This window comes from Cheilinus undulatus, linkage group 6 (genome assembly GCF_018320785.1).
Source record: "Cheilinus undulatus linkage group 6, ASM1832078v1, whole genome shotgun sequence".
NCBI lineage: Eukaryota > Metazoa > Chordata > Actinopteri > Labriformes > Labridae > Cheilinus > Cheilinus undulatus.
The window spans coordinates 46,572,148-46,588,497 of record NC_054870.1 but is presented as its reverse complement, the minus strand read 5'-3'; the positions used below and the strand labels follow the sequence as shown (position 1 = coordinate 46,588,497).

The 16,350-nt window shown below is 38.4% G+C and overlaps 1 protein-coding gene across 6 annotated transcripts in view; it reads right to left on the bottom strand.

Moving 5' to 3' along the window:
* The window catches only part of LOC121510817 (collagen alpha-1(XIX) chain-like), a 281,327-nt gene that overhangs the window by 33,649 nt on the left and 231,328 nt on the right, over positions 1-16,350 (bottom strand). For all 6 annotated transcript variants that reach the window (XR_005991990.1, XM_041789059.1, XM_041789062.1 and 3 more), the window contains 6 exons: positions 13,291-13,317; positions 12,043-12,096; positions 7,061-7,105; positions 6,691-6,735; positions 6,531-6,593; positions 3,686-3,721 (listed from right to left, as the gene is read on the bottom strand). Coding sequence is in view for 5 of the 6 variants with exons in the window: in XM_041789059.1 (XP_041644993.1) it covers positions 3,686-3,721; positions 6,531-6,593; positions 6,691-6,735; positions 7,061-7,105; positions 12,043-12,096; positions 13,291-13,317 (270 nt within the window). In the remaining variant the exon portion in view is untranslated. The remainder of the gene's footprint in view (positions 1-3,685; positions 3,722-6,530; positions 6,594-6,690; positions 6,736-7,060; positions 7,106-12,042; positions 12,097-13,290; positions 13,318-16,350) is intronic.

The following is a 16,350-nucleotide window of genomic DNA, read 5'->3' as shown; positions in this document are numbered from 1 at the left end:
CGAAAGCTGCATCATAAGTTAGTGGGAGAAATTGGGAGAAATTAATCTCTTTGTACATTTTTGACACTGTACAAAAGAACTTTTGTGCATGTATTTAACATTGCATAATGGTTTATTTTCATTTTCTTTAAAAGATTAATTTTTAACTGAATGCTGCATTCTCAAGAGTTCAGTCTCCTCTATCTTCTATTAAGTAAACAACTCTTTCAATTAAATTAATATTTTTTAATTAATCTAACAGTTTAATCAACTTTGCAAGAGACCCATTTTTATTTATTTATGATTTAATGAATTATAATTAACTTTTTAAACAAATTTCAATGAATCACATTAATGAACCCTTTGAGCTGATAGTTTAATTTGCCGTCTATTTAGTTTTTGCTTGGTATCTTTGATGCTTTTGATTTTTTAAAATGGTATGTTGCTCTGAAAAGCACTTTGATTTGTTTTTTGTATGAATGGCGCTCTGTAAGTAAAGTTACACTGCCTTACATTGCTCCAGACTGTTTTTCCGTCATTATTATAGAGGACAGAGAAAGTCAGAGACAGGGATAAGAGAGTGGAGATTGGAGTGTGGTAAAGGAGCTGCAGGTTGGACTCCAACCTGGGCAGCCCACCTGTAGGACCCCAGCCTCCACATATAAGGCATCCCCTGCAACCCTGTTCTCATTATTTTTAAATAAAGAGTCTGAATACAGGACATCTGCTTAACTCCGTTGGTTGCAGGATTGATTCCTGGTACTTGTGCTTTTTGGTGCAGATTGTTCCTCTTTATTCCTCCCCATTTTTGATCTCTCTTCAGCTGTCGTATCAAATTAACCCTCAAAAATCACTAGGGACATTTCTGTCCATTTGGGCAAATTTTTCCTCTTTCTCTGCTCACCATTTTGGCTGTGTGAGTGCATATGGTCCGATTTTTTGTAACAAAGTTCCTTTCTTGGCAAATTTTTTAATTCAAATTTCAATTGCTCTAATAGGTCAGGGGAACACGGTGAAACATATTTACTACCCTTTACAGCCATTAAGGACAAAAATGTCCACTTCTAAAAAAATGCTATAAAAACTTAACGGATTAATATTAAAATTTTTTTGCTTTTTTTGCATAAATCCCTTCAACATCAGTTTTGCTCAAAACAACCAAACATTCAGTCATTTTGAGGATTTTAACCCTTTACATGCCAGTTTAATTACTTAAAGTCAATGTTGTTTTTTAGGAAAAAAAAAGCCAAAAAAAAAAAAAAAAAAGTGAAATCTTCCTTAAACCAAATGTTCGATGGCTGGGGCATTATTTCTAAATCCAGCTTGGATATTTCAATGATTAGCCAAAATATTGACCTTGATGCATTATTAGTTTTGTAGCATCAGATTTAAAATTTACTACCCTTTCGAGTCATTAAGGACAAAAATGTCCACTTCCAAAAACAGCAATATAAAAAAGTCTATATTAATATTTTTTCTCCTTTTTTTGATGAACAGTAAAAATGACAAATTTGACTATTTTTCTCAAAAATGAAACCATAACAGTACAGAATGCATGATTATATATATGTGAGATTTTTCCCCTGGTTTTTTAATTTAAGAAGTGAAATAGTATAGATTCATCACTGCAAAGTGAAATATTTCATGACTTTTTCTGTTTTAGTCTTGATGAGGACAGCTTACAGCTTACAGGGGGTTTCTTAAATATTTCAATTTAAAGTTGGGCAGTTCTTTTCTCAATTATTATTTAATTTCAAAGTTAGGCAGTTGCACAATGAATATGGCATATTTGAGAAAGCTTTTCTTTTGAAATCTTACATCAGACTGCCTTGTTACAGCGCCAGATGTATTGTGAGATCAAAAAATATGGTTTGAGTGGGAATCAATGGGACTTTTTTGTCCACAAATGACTCAAAACGGTAGTAAATTTTAAATCGGATGCTACACAAAAGCCAATAATGCATCAAAGTCAATTTTTGGCTAATCATTGACATATCTAAGTTGAATTTATAAATAATGCCCCAGCCATGCACCATTTGGTTTAAGGAAGATAACACCCTTTTTGCTATTTTTATATAAAAAAAATATTGACTTTAAGTAATCAAACTGGCATTTTAAAGGTTAAAATCCTCAAAATGATTGAAATGTTTAGTAGTTTTGAGCACAACTTAAGTTGTTTAAGAGATTTATGCAGAAAAAAAGTAGAAAAAAAATTAATCTGTTAAGTTTTTATATCAGTTTTTTAGAAGTGGACATTATTGTCCTTAATGACCTTAAAGGGTAGTAAATTAAAGTGAAGCCTGAGGGTTAAGGCAAAAAATCCCCAAATATGATGTTATAAAAAAATGCATCATAACCCAGGATTCTAGATGATGTAGGCGTGTGTATATCCAGAAGTTTCTGTTGTGATGCCTTAAGAGAAAGAATATGCAAGCAAGTTTTTCCGAATTACTTGACTTTGAGAAACGTCCACTTTTCAGATGACTGTGCATTGATTGATTCTCACTCAGCTCAGGTGTATTGGTTGCATAATATGTCCCTGAATAGTGTTTCACCTTCTGCAATGTCACAGCTTTTCTGCATCACTCCTGCCTCGTCTGAGAAAACTCCTGCTTTCCCACCAGCTGTCTCTACTATGTGGAGGAGCTGGGAGAGAAAATACCTGTCTCCAGCTTCATGTCACAACATTTTGTGCCTTCCAATCCCTTCCTGTCACTCCTCATTGCTTCCTTTTACCGTGTGCGCAGCAACTCCTCTGGGAGCATCTTTGTATCAATTTCCTGCTGGATTACAGGAGCCATGCAAAAGACAATCTGGCATGATGTGGTTTTAAAACCGCATCTCTTTGTGATGTCGTTCTCCCCTGCCTGCTTTAATCTGCGGCACTCTGTATTCCCCAATGCCTGATGGGAGGCTTAAATCTATCATCTTGGCCACTGAAATGTGCTTCTGTGAGCATTACATTAAACCTCAAAGCAGTGTGTGAGCAGTCTGAGAAGAGGAGCTGAGCCGCCTGCTAGATGGCACTGTTGCACCACCAAAACGTCAGCCTTTGGGGCTGAAAACAGAGTGAAACAGAAGAGGAGCTGTCTGCAGAGCTGAGATTTTGGAAGAGGAATACTAACTAATAATATCAATAAAAGAATAAACTGAAGGGGCTGTCATTAAGGTGTAGGCGACAAGAATCTTGTAAATCACAGAGCAAAACAGTAATACTCCTAGTCAAGCCAATTTGGTATCATACTGTATGATGTGGCTATTCATAGCAGCTCTGTTCTGCATGCTTTGAGCCAAATATGTGTGTGGTGAATAGTGAATAATGTATTTGATCAGTCACCTAAAAGCAAACGTTGGTTCAGCATTTGTTTCCATTCTTAGACAGGTTCATCAGGCAAGAAAATGCATATTTAATCTATATGTCTACTGCCCTCTATTACAAACATTTTATCATAGCCTGAGAGCATTAACTGTATAATTAGAGGAAAAAGACTAAAAGTCAACAAAGCCTTAAATCTGCAGGATTTCATTTAGTTTTTATCACTAAAATCTCAAATATGCAAATAGGCTTAATGCACTCAGGACGCTGTAGCTGGAGGGGTAGTGGTGGGGAGGGGGGGATAAAAATCTGCTGTGCCATCTTTCTGTAGCTTGGCTTATGTAAAGCACTTTTCTATAAGGGGATTTGCGGCGTGTTTGCACCACTCACCTTGTATCCAGGAGTTCCATCTTTTCCCGGTCTCCCCTGCTCAAAGAGTGCAACACAAACAAAGACATTTTCTATCAGCTCCCACCTTCGATTGGATCAGCACTGTTGCACTCCTAGTAATCTCTGCAGTTAATGAGATATCTCAACCGAGGGATAATGATCCTGATTGCTGTGCGAACACTGCTCCATTGTACACTTACAGGGAAAATTACAGAAACCATCTCTGATGGTAATTACAGAGAGGAATGAAATCATCAACAGACAAGTGATCGCTGAGATACCTATGTACTTTGTCCATATTGTTGTTCGATAATGTTACTCTTCTTGTCCATAGAATGATTAAACTTCTTCATAAATGTGCTCATTTAATTGCAGTCATTCCTGAGATGACTTTGATTGATATCAAGATTACTATTATCAAACATGATTACTCGCTGATTTTCATCGTTATCACACACATTTATCAAACTTGAACACTCAACACTTACACAAGCGCATCTCAAATAATTAGAATATCATGAGAAAAATGTTTGTTTTCTCCCTGGTTATTTAATTTAAGAAGTGAAATCCCATTTATCATAGTCATCCTTGCAAAATGAAACATTTCATGACTTTTCTTGTTTTAATCTAGATGATGACAGCTTACAGCTCACCCAAATCAAAAATCCACAATCTCAGATTATTAGAATATCAGAAAACTCCAGTCAAAAAGTGATTTATAATACAGAAATGCAGATCTTCTGTAAAATTATGCTCATTTATGCATTCAATAATTGGTCGAACTCCGTTTGCACATCTATGTGAAGTGGCATGGAGCCAATCAGCCCGTGGCACTGCTTGGTGTAATGTCACCCAGGCTGCTCATCTGTACTGTTGGGTCTGGTGTCTCTCATCTTTCTCTAGACATTTCTCCAGACATTCTCTTGGCTGGCCAATCAAACACAGTAACACCATGGTCAGCAAACCAGTTTCTGGTAGTTTGGCTTCTCTGTGGGCAGGCGCCAAGTCCTGCTGGAAAAGGAAATCAGAATCTCCATAAAGCTTCTCTGCAGATGGAAGCATGACGTGTCCTTAAATCTCCTGGTAGATGGCTGAAAGATCAGTGGACCAACAGCAGCAGATGACATGGCACCCCAAACCATCACTGACTGCAGAAACCTAAAACATTGGACTTCAAGCACCTTGGATTCTGTGCCTCTCTGATCTTCCTCCAGACTCTGGGGCCTTGATTTCCAAATGAATTTCAAATTTAGTTTCATCTAAAAACAGGACTTTGGATCCCAGAGAAATGGGCCAAGGTGAGAAGCTGATGACATCTGTGATTCAGGATTGGCTTGACATTCACAACACTTGTAGCTCCGGGACGTGTCTGTATGTGGTGGCCCTTGTGAAGGATGACAATGTCTCCTGGACATTTGCCAAGTCAGCAGTCTTCCCCATGATTGCAGTTGTGCGTACAGAACCAGGATAAGAGAATGAAGGCTCAGGAAACCTTTGCAAATTGGACTTTTCCCACAATATTCTAATATCTTAAGATAGTGGATTTTAATCTTGTAATCATCAAGAGTAAAACCAAAAAGTCTTGAAATGCTTCACCTTGTATGAGATGAATCTTAAATATAGAGAAAGGAAACCTTCTGCAGTAAATAACAGGAAAAAATGGACTTTTACATGATATTCCATTTTTTTAAGATGCACTTGTACATTCTGAACATTTAAAAAAAAACAAGCCACAAATTAAAATAAATGACTGCAAAAGTTGCAAAGCCGATGGATTGGCCTGATTCCATTATTGTGATCAGGCAGATCCATCTCCAAGGCTTCAGGGTGAAACATTTGTGCCAGGTTTGAACTCGAACAGACCAATCAGTGACATTTGAAGAGAATGAGGCAGTAGTAACAGGCGTGACCATTGGAGTAACTGCACTGCAGTTAGAGTCTGTGTCCACATCTGCACTTTGTTGCGCTGGCAGTGCCAACAACCTCAGAGAAGAGTGGATACCCTTTTTTAACTGAGCTGCTGCTACTAATTTAGCTTGAGGAGTGCATGTTGGCGGAAACTGTCAACAAGATGTGGGGAAGGAATTTCAAAATAAAAGCAAAGCTTAAAGGTGATGGTGTGGATCGATATTCTAATTTTCTGTTGATCTGACTGGATAATTAATCAACCAATAGATCGAGATACATCCATGGATTCCTACCTTTTTCCCAGGGATTGCTGACCCCAAGGAGCGGGCCTTAATGCTTTTCTTCAGCGAGAAGTGGGGCTGATTAAGCACCAGTTCCACAAACAAAAGTGCAGGCAGTACGTTAGTATGTGATACACCATGATGTAAACACTACCGATGCAGTGAGCTGGCGCTGCTAATGCTAACAGCACAGTTAAGGAGTCCCACTCGCCCCTACTGCAACCATGTGCCAGGGAAGCATCAGGTTTGGTGTGCTCACACCGGCTGTTCTTAAGATAAAATACAGTATGTTTACAAAATATTGACTTGCTTCAGAACTGTAGGAATTAATATTTGCAAAATCAACATATTTTCTTTTTGCACGTTTTTCAACTGAGCGCAGAAAATGCAGAACTACACTGATTTTTATTTAAAAAGAGCACTGCCAATGCAAAAAATAGCAGCTGTGGACACAGAGGTTTAAATGTTCAATCTCAGTTCTCGTTTTCATTATTGTGGAAAGCAAATTTAAAATTTAAACTGAATCAACAGCCCAGTGCTAGACTGTTGTGTTATTCAAAGCATTTCTCCAGCCTGGACATCACTAAACAGAGCTTTGGTCACATGTAGAAGTGATTATATATGGATGAGCAACAGAATTCATGTAGCATCCTTACAGGAACACCTTGGGGTCCCTCGGGCCCTGGGAATCCTGTCTCTCCGAGCGGCCCCCTCTCACCCTGTCAGAGAACAGACACAGCCGATGTGTCAGTCGGCAGTGACAAAAGTATGACACGTGGATTGACAGCTCAAAGAGAGTTAGAGGCTGCTGCTCACCGGCTCTCCTGGGATCCCTGGCTCTCCACGAGCGCCGGGCTTCCCCTGTCAATCACAAACACAAGGAGAGAACAGAGCGTGTTTGACAGGTCCTCAGTGGAGTCATATCTACTGCACCTTCTGCAGCCTCCCATTTATAACACACCAAGTAGGCTGCTATAGCTGCACAGAGAATCAGCCGAACAGAGCACAGGTTCATATCCAGGTTCATAACGGCAGCAGTGCTGTGTTGTGGGATTTCTGTTTGTATAGCTGCTATTCTCTCCACTTTATGAAACATTATCGACTTGTTGCCAGCAGCAGACTTAAACGAGACAGATGATTGATCAGGGAGGAGAGTAAATTAATAGAAAAAAAAAATCTCACTTACTGGAGGACCTGGCATCCCAGATGGACCGGGCAAACCAATATCACCCTGAAGGAAACATTGCAGATGTGTCAGAGAGGTGACATGCACATAACATAAAAATCACACACATACATCACTGTCATTTCATGCAGACACAACGATACTGGAGTTAGAAGCTGAAGAAATATGGATTTAATGGATGCTCCTGAGCTCCTCACTGTCTGTATCTAAATAAACTCAGCACGATTCTCTTCAGAAACATCACAAGGTGAAAATTATGATAAACAACTTTCTTATGAAGTTTAAGCTTCTTCATATTTCAACAGCAAACACTTTGCATATGTCACATCTTTGACAGACTTTCCCTAAAGGAGAAATTACCCTGGGTGTCATGGAAAGTGAAATATTTCACCTCTCAACACACAAACACACACCGTATACTGTCAAAAGGTGTCAATCAGCAGAAACTTTTGACTGATTTAACAAAAAGTTGTGAAAAAATTGCTTGCAGGTCTAGATTCTTAAGTAAAATATGCCCAAAAATGGGCAGAGGGTAGTACTTGCTGCATTTATAGGTAGCTTTTAATTGCTACTATTAAGTGACATTTTTCCTTCTGAGGGATTCTAAAGGCGTTCCAAGACAAGATAGGATATACAGTCCCTCCAAGCCATCCTGGGTTTTCTCTGAGGTCTCCTCCCAGTTGGATATGCAAAGGAAGACCTCCAAAGGGAGACATGCAGGATGCAATGCATAACACTGCATCTTAATTTATTACAAAACTGTTGCATCTTGGTAACATATAACACTGCTATTATATCTTAGTCGCTTTGTGATTAAGTTCTCATACATCTTATACTGTAACTTCTAGCATGAAGAATTCACCTGAGCCAAATCACTGTAATGCACACAACAGTTCTAATCAGTATGAGACATCTACAGCTGTGATCAGTGTTTACACATATTTTTGATTTACTTTATTGGAAACTTTATTTGTAGTGTTAGATAACATACTGCATGTACTTATGTGTCCATCCATCCATCCATAAATCAATTCCATCCATCCATCCATCCATAAATCAATTCTATCCATCCATCCATCCATCCATCATCCATCCATCCATCCATCCATCCATCCATCCATCCATCCATCCATCCATAAATCAATTCCATCCATCCATCCATCCATCCATCCATCCATCCATCCATAAATCAATTCCATCCATCCATCCATCCATCCATCCATCATCCATCCATCCATCCATCCATCCATCCATCCATCCATCCATAAATCAATTCCATCCATCCATCCATCCATCCATCCATCCATCCATAAATCAATTCCATCCATCCATCCATCCATCCATCCATCCATCCATCCATAAATCAATTCCATCCATCCATCCATCCATCCATCCATCCATCCATCCATTCATCCATCCATAAATCAATTCCATCCATCCATCCATCCATCCATCCATAAATCAATTCCATCCATCCATCCATCCATCCATCCATCCATCCATCCATAAATCAATTCCATCCATCCATCCATCCATAAATCAATTCCATCCATCCATCCATCCATCCATCCATCATCCATCCATCCATCCATCCATCCATCCATCCATCCATAAATCAATTCCATCCATCCATCCATCCATCCATCCATCCATCCAAAAATCAATTCTATCCATCCATCCATCCATCCATCCATCCATAAATCAATTCCATCCATCCATCCATCCATCCATCCATCCATCCATCCATAAATCAATTCCATCCATCCATCCATCCATCCATCCATTCATCCATCCATAAATCAATTCCATCCATCCATCCATCCATCCATAAATCAATTCCATCCATCCATCCATCCATCCATCCATCCATCCATCCATTCATCCATCCATAAATCAATTCCATCCATCCATCCATCCATCCATCCATAAATCAATTCCATCCATCCATCCATAAATCAATTCCATCCATCCATCCATCCATCCATCCATCCATCCATAAATCAATTCCATCCTTCCATCCATCCATCCATCCATCCATAAATCAATTTTATCCATCCATCCATCCATAAATCAATTCCATCCATCCATCCATCCATCCATCCATCCATAAATCAATTCCATCCATCCATCCATCCATCCATCCATCCATCCATTCATCCATCCATAAATCAATTCCATCCATCCATCCATCCATCCATAAATCAATTCTATCCATCCATCCATCCATCCATCCATAAATCAATTCTATCCATCCATCCATCCATCCATCCATCCATCCATCCAGCCAGCCATCCATCCATAGATAAGTTGAAACCCTGAGAAAAGACCCAAATGTATTCATTATCATTTGAAAAACTGATTAAAATGTATGGATGTACTATATGTTTACACACATTTAAAGACTTTTTGACACATTTTCTTCCTAGCACCCTTTCACGACCCACTGGAAATAACGTTGCAACCCACTTTTAGATCCCAACCCACTGATTAAGAACCACTGCTCTAAAACAAAAAGACAAATTACTCATATGTGTAAACCTACTTGGCCATAAAGCTGATTCAGATTGAGAAAGTTACTCTAGGGGGTTTCTTCAGTCTAAAACAAAACAAAACAAAAGCAAAAGATTTATTCTAAATATATCTTTAAGTAGCCTGGGATCAGGGGAGCTGTTGTCTTTATTGTGTAACTCTCTGATGTGATTCAGGCAGGAATAAGGCTTATGAATGAGGTTATGGTTTTTAGTTTGATTTAAGTCACATTTACCTGTGTTTATTCATAGTTTAAATCCAATGTAGCAGCAGAAGTTGCTATCAAATATTTTCAAATATTACCCTAAAAAACTGAGGCCTTCCTGCGTTTACACATGCAGTCTGCTCCTTCTGGGAGGATGAATTTGATAAACTAATACCTTAGAAGCAATATCTTGGAACAGTCTACCAGACCAGATAGATTCTTACTCTAGAACCTTTCAGTTGAAGATGTTTTCACATTACTACAACTTTACATTTGCAGAAATGAAAAATCTTCTTTGTGCATGTTTGTACTGAGGAAGATAGATGTGGCAAATTTGTGGACTGTGCATTTTGTCTCAAATGCACAGTATGAAGCTCTCAATAAAAGAGCAACAAAAGATGATGAGGAGTGATGCACTGCTCAGCTCCACCAGTCTCCGCTCTTTATTTTTGTCTTGAATTGAGGACTCTGTTCATTAAAAACAGCCCTCTTTACAGTGCATCGCTCTCAGTAGGAACCAGCAAGGCCACTTATGAAGGTTTTATCCCTCATTATCAGAAATTGATTGATGAAACCAAAATGTGTGTACGGTTTAGTAAATACACTGTATGGAGTGCCATCTTTAATGGAGCGAGTCCTCAATTCAAAACAAGATGTAAACAGCAGACGATGGTGTGCTGAGCAGCAGGCCTGGTCCCTACTCCACCTGGGAGTGCCTAGTGGTGCTAACGTAATGGAGAGGGGGATGGAGGGTAGAGAGATGGAGGAAAACAGTTGAAACCCTACCGGTCTGGTCTGACTCGATATGTATTCCAGCATGTCCTGAGAAGGGAACTGGCCATTTGCAGTACACAGCGCATGGGGTGAATTTCAATTGCATTAGGTCTCATGCAGCGCATGACAGTGGCAGCTGCACACACAGTTGTGGTAATGACCTTGCATGTCGTTGCACTTTAAACTAGTATAGAAGTCAACTCTGTTTAAGAGCCACAGACAGTTTTAAGAAAATTAGGCATTAACCCTCTGGGCCCTATCGCTGTGTCTTTACAGGACTTTTTGTCTTAAAAAGCTTGTCAAACATCCACCCTGTGGTGCACAGTCAAACTCTTAACATCCTTTTTTTCAGCACAACCTGGCCTTTAATGTGTGCTGCAGCAATGTCACTTGAATATTCTGAAAGTAATGGGACTGTAAAGACAAAAGAAAAAACGGAGGAGAAATCAAAACTCAATTACTTGTATGTACTACACACAGTAAACGTTAATGATTTTTTTTCTTTTTTTTTTTGCGCAAACTTGTTCTCCCATCTCTTGGGGACCAAAACATGGCAAGAAATCATCAAAACATTCACATTTTTACCAAAAAATACCCTTTATGGAATTGGCTTCTTCTGAGTTATCATTCAAAGCAGTTCCTGTCTGCAGTGACACAGAGGGATGCGTCACAGGCTCTCTGTCTCTGTGTCTCTCTTTCTCTCTATTATGAGTCATTCAGGTGGTCAGGTGTTTGTACATGGGCTGTTTGGCAAAGCATGACGTGACAACAGAACAGCCCTCCATTGGTTGTCACAGCCTAGTCACAATTAACTGTGGGATACGAAAAGACAGTATAGCAGATAGCACTAGCTGCTAGTGGCAGGAACGATCAAAAATGGATAAAAAGATGTTCAATATCAAAGTTACTGGGAATGTAATCTTTAAAGACCCCTGAAAGTCACCTAAGTTCCAGGCTCACTAGAAAAATCTATGAATGCATGGATAGCGTCATTAGAATGGCACAGCGGAACACTTACAGGGGAAAAAAGTAAGTGGTTATGATTTACACTTCAAAACTTATGTAGCTGTGAATATCGTGTCTCTTCTCGTCATATAACACCAGGCTCAGGGGTTTTAAAAGTGTGACATATACACAAAACTTTACTGTAGTTGGAGGGGACAGTCTGTGCCCTATTTTCACTTTTTGATCTTGAGATTTCCATTTCTCAAATATGCTTATTTTGTATTCTTTTAGATATTCTTTCCTTATTCTTTTTAATCTATTTTTGATCTTTTATATGTAAATAAAGTTCATGTAATCTTTGCTTTTGGCAGTTGACTGCAGACTTTGTGTAACAATTTCAGTATTTCATCAAAAGGAAACAAAAACTTTCTATTTTTCTGCAGCAGCTCAAAGGACCTACCCCTCCTCTTTATAATCCAACTGGGTCACAATAGAAGAGACACTTCTTCTGGCCGATATGCTTGCTTACCTTGGCACCAGGTAGACCCTCCAGCCCAGGTAATCCCATGGCCCCTGGTTCACCCTGTGAGAGCAAAACATAACACCTACTGAGTCAAGACAAAAAGACAGCACTTAGACTTGTTAATTCCACATTTTTGCATCCAAAAATGAGGTTATTTTTGTCTCAGCGGGCTAGATAGGAGGGTGAGTTTGGTGATGAGTGAGCAGAAGGTAAAAGGTATCTTTATAAAGCTGTCAGTAAACATTATGCATGACGCTGCAAATACAGATCAAAGCAATGTGAAGGCAAGTAAATTAAATTGTGCAGGAGCCAAGATTTCACACATTTCTCTCTCTTCTCTCAATAATCTCACTCCAATGTTACTCCAACGCTTCATGTGTCAAAATGAAGATAATCCTTAGAGGACAATACTTCAGTCTGAGTACATTAATATTATATGATCTGTGACATATGCTGTCACGTTTAGGCTATAGATGTTTCAGGAAAAAAGCCACATATGGCAATCACGACTCAGACTAAAAATAGAGCCCCATTCCCAAAGCTGAAGCAAGCGATGGCCTCTATCTGCCTCATCTTGCTCAAGATACCATGGAGAAACGCCGTTACACAGAACAGAGGGGCAAGCGGCGCTGACATAGACGGATTGTACAGGTAATTGTCACACATGTAGATTGTCATGAATAAGCGAGTGGCGGAAAGGGGAGAGAGGGACCGGCCGGAGGATCAGCTGTGAGACGGATTGGGGCAATTCCACCACAGCAGTGGAGCCGCTCACACAATTTATTAAAATGTCAAATTAACATCCTGGTGAAAAATCACTGTGCCACAAAACAATAAAAAAACGCAATTGGCCCTGTGAGAATAAAGAATTCCCGTTGACGGCAGACGTGTGGGACTGCTTCCGTGTCTGCAAGGATTGTTTTCAGGCATCAGAGAGGGGGGATGGAGGGGGAATTTTGAGGTGCAGAGCGAGTTCATAGGTTCCCACCGGCAAGACAATATGGTACAACAGTTTCACATTTGCAGGAGACGTGATCATTTTTTCTGCGCTGTGTGTCAGGCTTCTGCTGAGAGTGGTTAAGTGCTCAGGCTTGAGGCTGTATTGACTTCTGTTGTAGAGAAACCACAGAGATGATGATAGAAAGCAACTGGCAGCTTTGCTTTTCTATTTTCTTCTGTAGTTTTTGTGCTGCACATGGATATAGACAAATATTTCACAACAGTGCACTCCAGAATGAAAACACTTCTACTCACTGTATGGCCGTCATCTCCTTTGGGACCCTTTGAAAGAGGAAAAAAGGACATATAACTCCCTGGAATGAGACAACCACTACCACAGAAATCATAAACAGAGTCTAACATAAAGTTTTAGCTGCTATGATGCTTTATAAAATCATGACTGACACACATCATACAAGTTCCAGTATTTCAATGATGGATAGATTGACAGAGACTCTGTGAGCTGGAATTTCATATTAACAGAAATAAAAAATAAACAGTTTGGCCTAATTATCATATTATTTAGGGATGGACCCCTGACCCCAGTTATGATTTAGCACAATATTAACTATTGTTTGAACCCTTTTATCTCATTTTCACTGCTTTATTTGGCCATTTCTGTAACCTTTTTGTTACTGCCACTTTTTGTTGTGCCACTTTTCACCCATTTTGCCACTCTTTAACCCCTTTTAGCCTCTTTCCTGCCAATTATAGCCCCTATGTGCCACTTTTTAACCCCTTTTCACTACTTTGCCAAGCTATTTTTGCTTTAATTTTGCCACTTAAATCTAATTTTTCATACTTTTTTCTCTTTTAACCTCTCTACCCTATTTTCCAAATTCTTTAATCCCTTTTTACCAATTGTCTTTCATGTTTTCCTTCTCTGTGCCATGCTTTTATAATTTTTTTGCTACTTTTCAGCTTTTGTTGCCACTTTTCGTCATTTTTTGCTTTTTTTTTTAACCCATTTTTGATACTTGTTGCCCCTGTTCCACATTTTAGCCAGATTTTAAGCCATTTTCACCACTTTTCCTGCCATTTTTTGTCCTTTTTGGCCACTCCACAACCTATTTTGACAGTTATCACCCATTTTGCCCTTTCTAACCCAGGGGTGTCAAACTCTATCACAGCAGGGGCTGGATTCTGAATTTGGGTCTAACCTGAGGGGCCTAACAGGGTCAATATTTAACCATTGGGTGTCAACCTAAATGATTTTGAGATTAAATGGTCAACATGATAAGTTAAAAACTCAAAATCTGGGATAAAAAGTCAAACTTATAAGTTTTAAAGGTAAAAACATGACATTCAAAGTCAAAATAATGTTTTCAAAAGGCAAAATATGAGATAGAATACTGAAACCATGATTTTTAACTGTCAAAAAATGAGATAAAAGTCAAAATCATGAGTTTTAAAGGTCAAAATATGAAATAAAATTTTAAAATCATGAGTTTTAAAGTCAAAATATGAAATAAAAGATCAGGATCACGAGTTTAAAGGGTAAAAAAATAGATAAAAGTCAAAGTAAGGAGTTGATATGTCAGCAAAACTATTATAAAATTATAAATCATGATAGTAAACATCAAAATATGACATAAACATCAAAATCTTGAGTTTTAAAAGTCAAAATATGAAATAACATTAAAAATCACAAGTTTGAAACGTAAAAATCGAGATAAAAGTCAAAGTTAGGAGTTGAAAAATGGTAAAAACATGAGATTAAAGCCAAAATGATGACTTTAAAAGGTCAAAATAGGATTTAAAATATAAAATTAAGAATCTAAGAGGTAAAAATATGACAGAAAAAGTAAAAGTTATGAGATGTAAAGGTTAAAATGTAAAATAAATGGTCAAAACCATAACTTTTAGTCATCTGAATTATATTGGCAGGATTATATCTATCTGCCATTATTGTGAAAGGAGGTTTTTGAGCCTAGATTGTAACCTGTTATAAGTGTAAAATAAACCATTGCCTGTTTCTTTCTGTATAATTAAATCAACCTGAGCTGTTTGTTGTTGTGTACACTTGTTGATTTATGGCATCATTGCCTGAACATGTGCTTTTTTTGTTTACTGTAATAAACTAAGAACAGCACTGAGTTGTTTTCTTTTCAAAAATGACTAAAGTTGCACTGACATGTCTACAGTCACCGTGGTTCGTGGTATGCAGCTCTCTATGGAGTTTACTCCTCGGTAGCAGCTACGTCACGTGTTTTGTTGCTCTGATTGGCCCGTAAAGATGTGGCAGACAGAACGTTCATCCAATCATCCTCCGAGTTTGTTTTCAAAGGCTCTGCCCTTTCCCAAACATTGTCTATGGGAGGTTTACCAGATGGATCATCATCACCACATTTCTATGCTGTCTCTGGAAAACAGAGTAAAATAAAATGTATATGCACATCCCTCTTTAATGGAGTGCTTTAAAACCATGTTTGTTTTATATTTTGTCTCCATTTTTAGTAAAAACTGCAGCGTTTTTCATCTGACTGGATGGAAAATGTAAAAAAAAAAAGATTGGGTCTTGATTCCTCACAAGGAGGTGTTGGAGGGTCCTGATGCCTGACTAGTTGAGAACCACTGATCTAAATAAAAACCAGATAGGAAAACAAAACAGTAAGATACACTTCCATTACATTGATGCTTAAATTGAGGTTTTAACCAAACTGTAACCTCTGCGAACGTTACACCCCAAATGCACTGTGCATTCTGCTTTTCTAATTAAAACTGGTTTGTGCTTTTCTTTGTTAGGTTTATTTAGATCCCCATTAGCCTCTGCATAGCAGCAGCTATTGGGTATGTGAATGTGTCTGCTGTTTTATTTATCGATTCTGTTTTCAAGGCAGAAAATTGTAAGTAGCATTTAAGAGTCCAAGGTAGTTTTTCCTATGGGGTTAACGTTAACATGCCTTATTGTATTGTACAATTAGTAAATATGTAAGCAAAACCATTATAATAAAAAATAACTATCTTCTGTGTTAGGAAAAGAAAATTAAACCTAGACCATGTTGGAATAAAGATTTAGTGCATGCATTTGAGGTGCATTGTTAGAGGGCCATTGTGGATTTAATTTATAAGTGGCTTTAAAAACACTTTCTATGCATATTTATTTTTAAGCAAAGCATTTGAGCATTTTTCCCTTCTAAAATAACAAGTAATTATTGATAAATTGGGTTTTTGTCCCACTTAACACTGATGAAGATGCTCTTTTATTGATTGCTCCAGAGGAGCTGTTGGCCTGTGATGGATGCAGCGCTGGGGAAAGCAGTCTGAAGATTTAGCTGCTCTTCTTCTGCACTGTGCACTGGGGATATTGGAGTG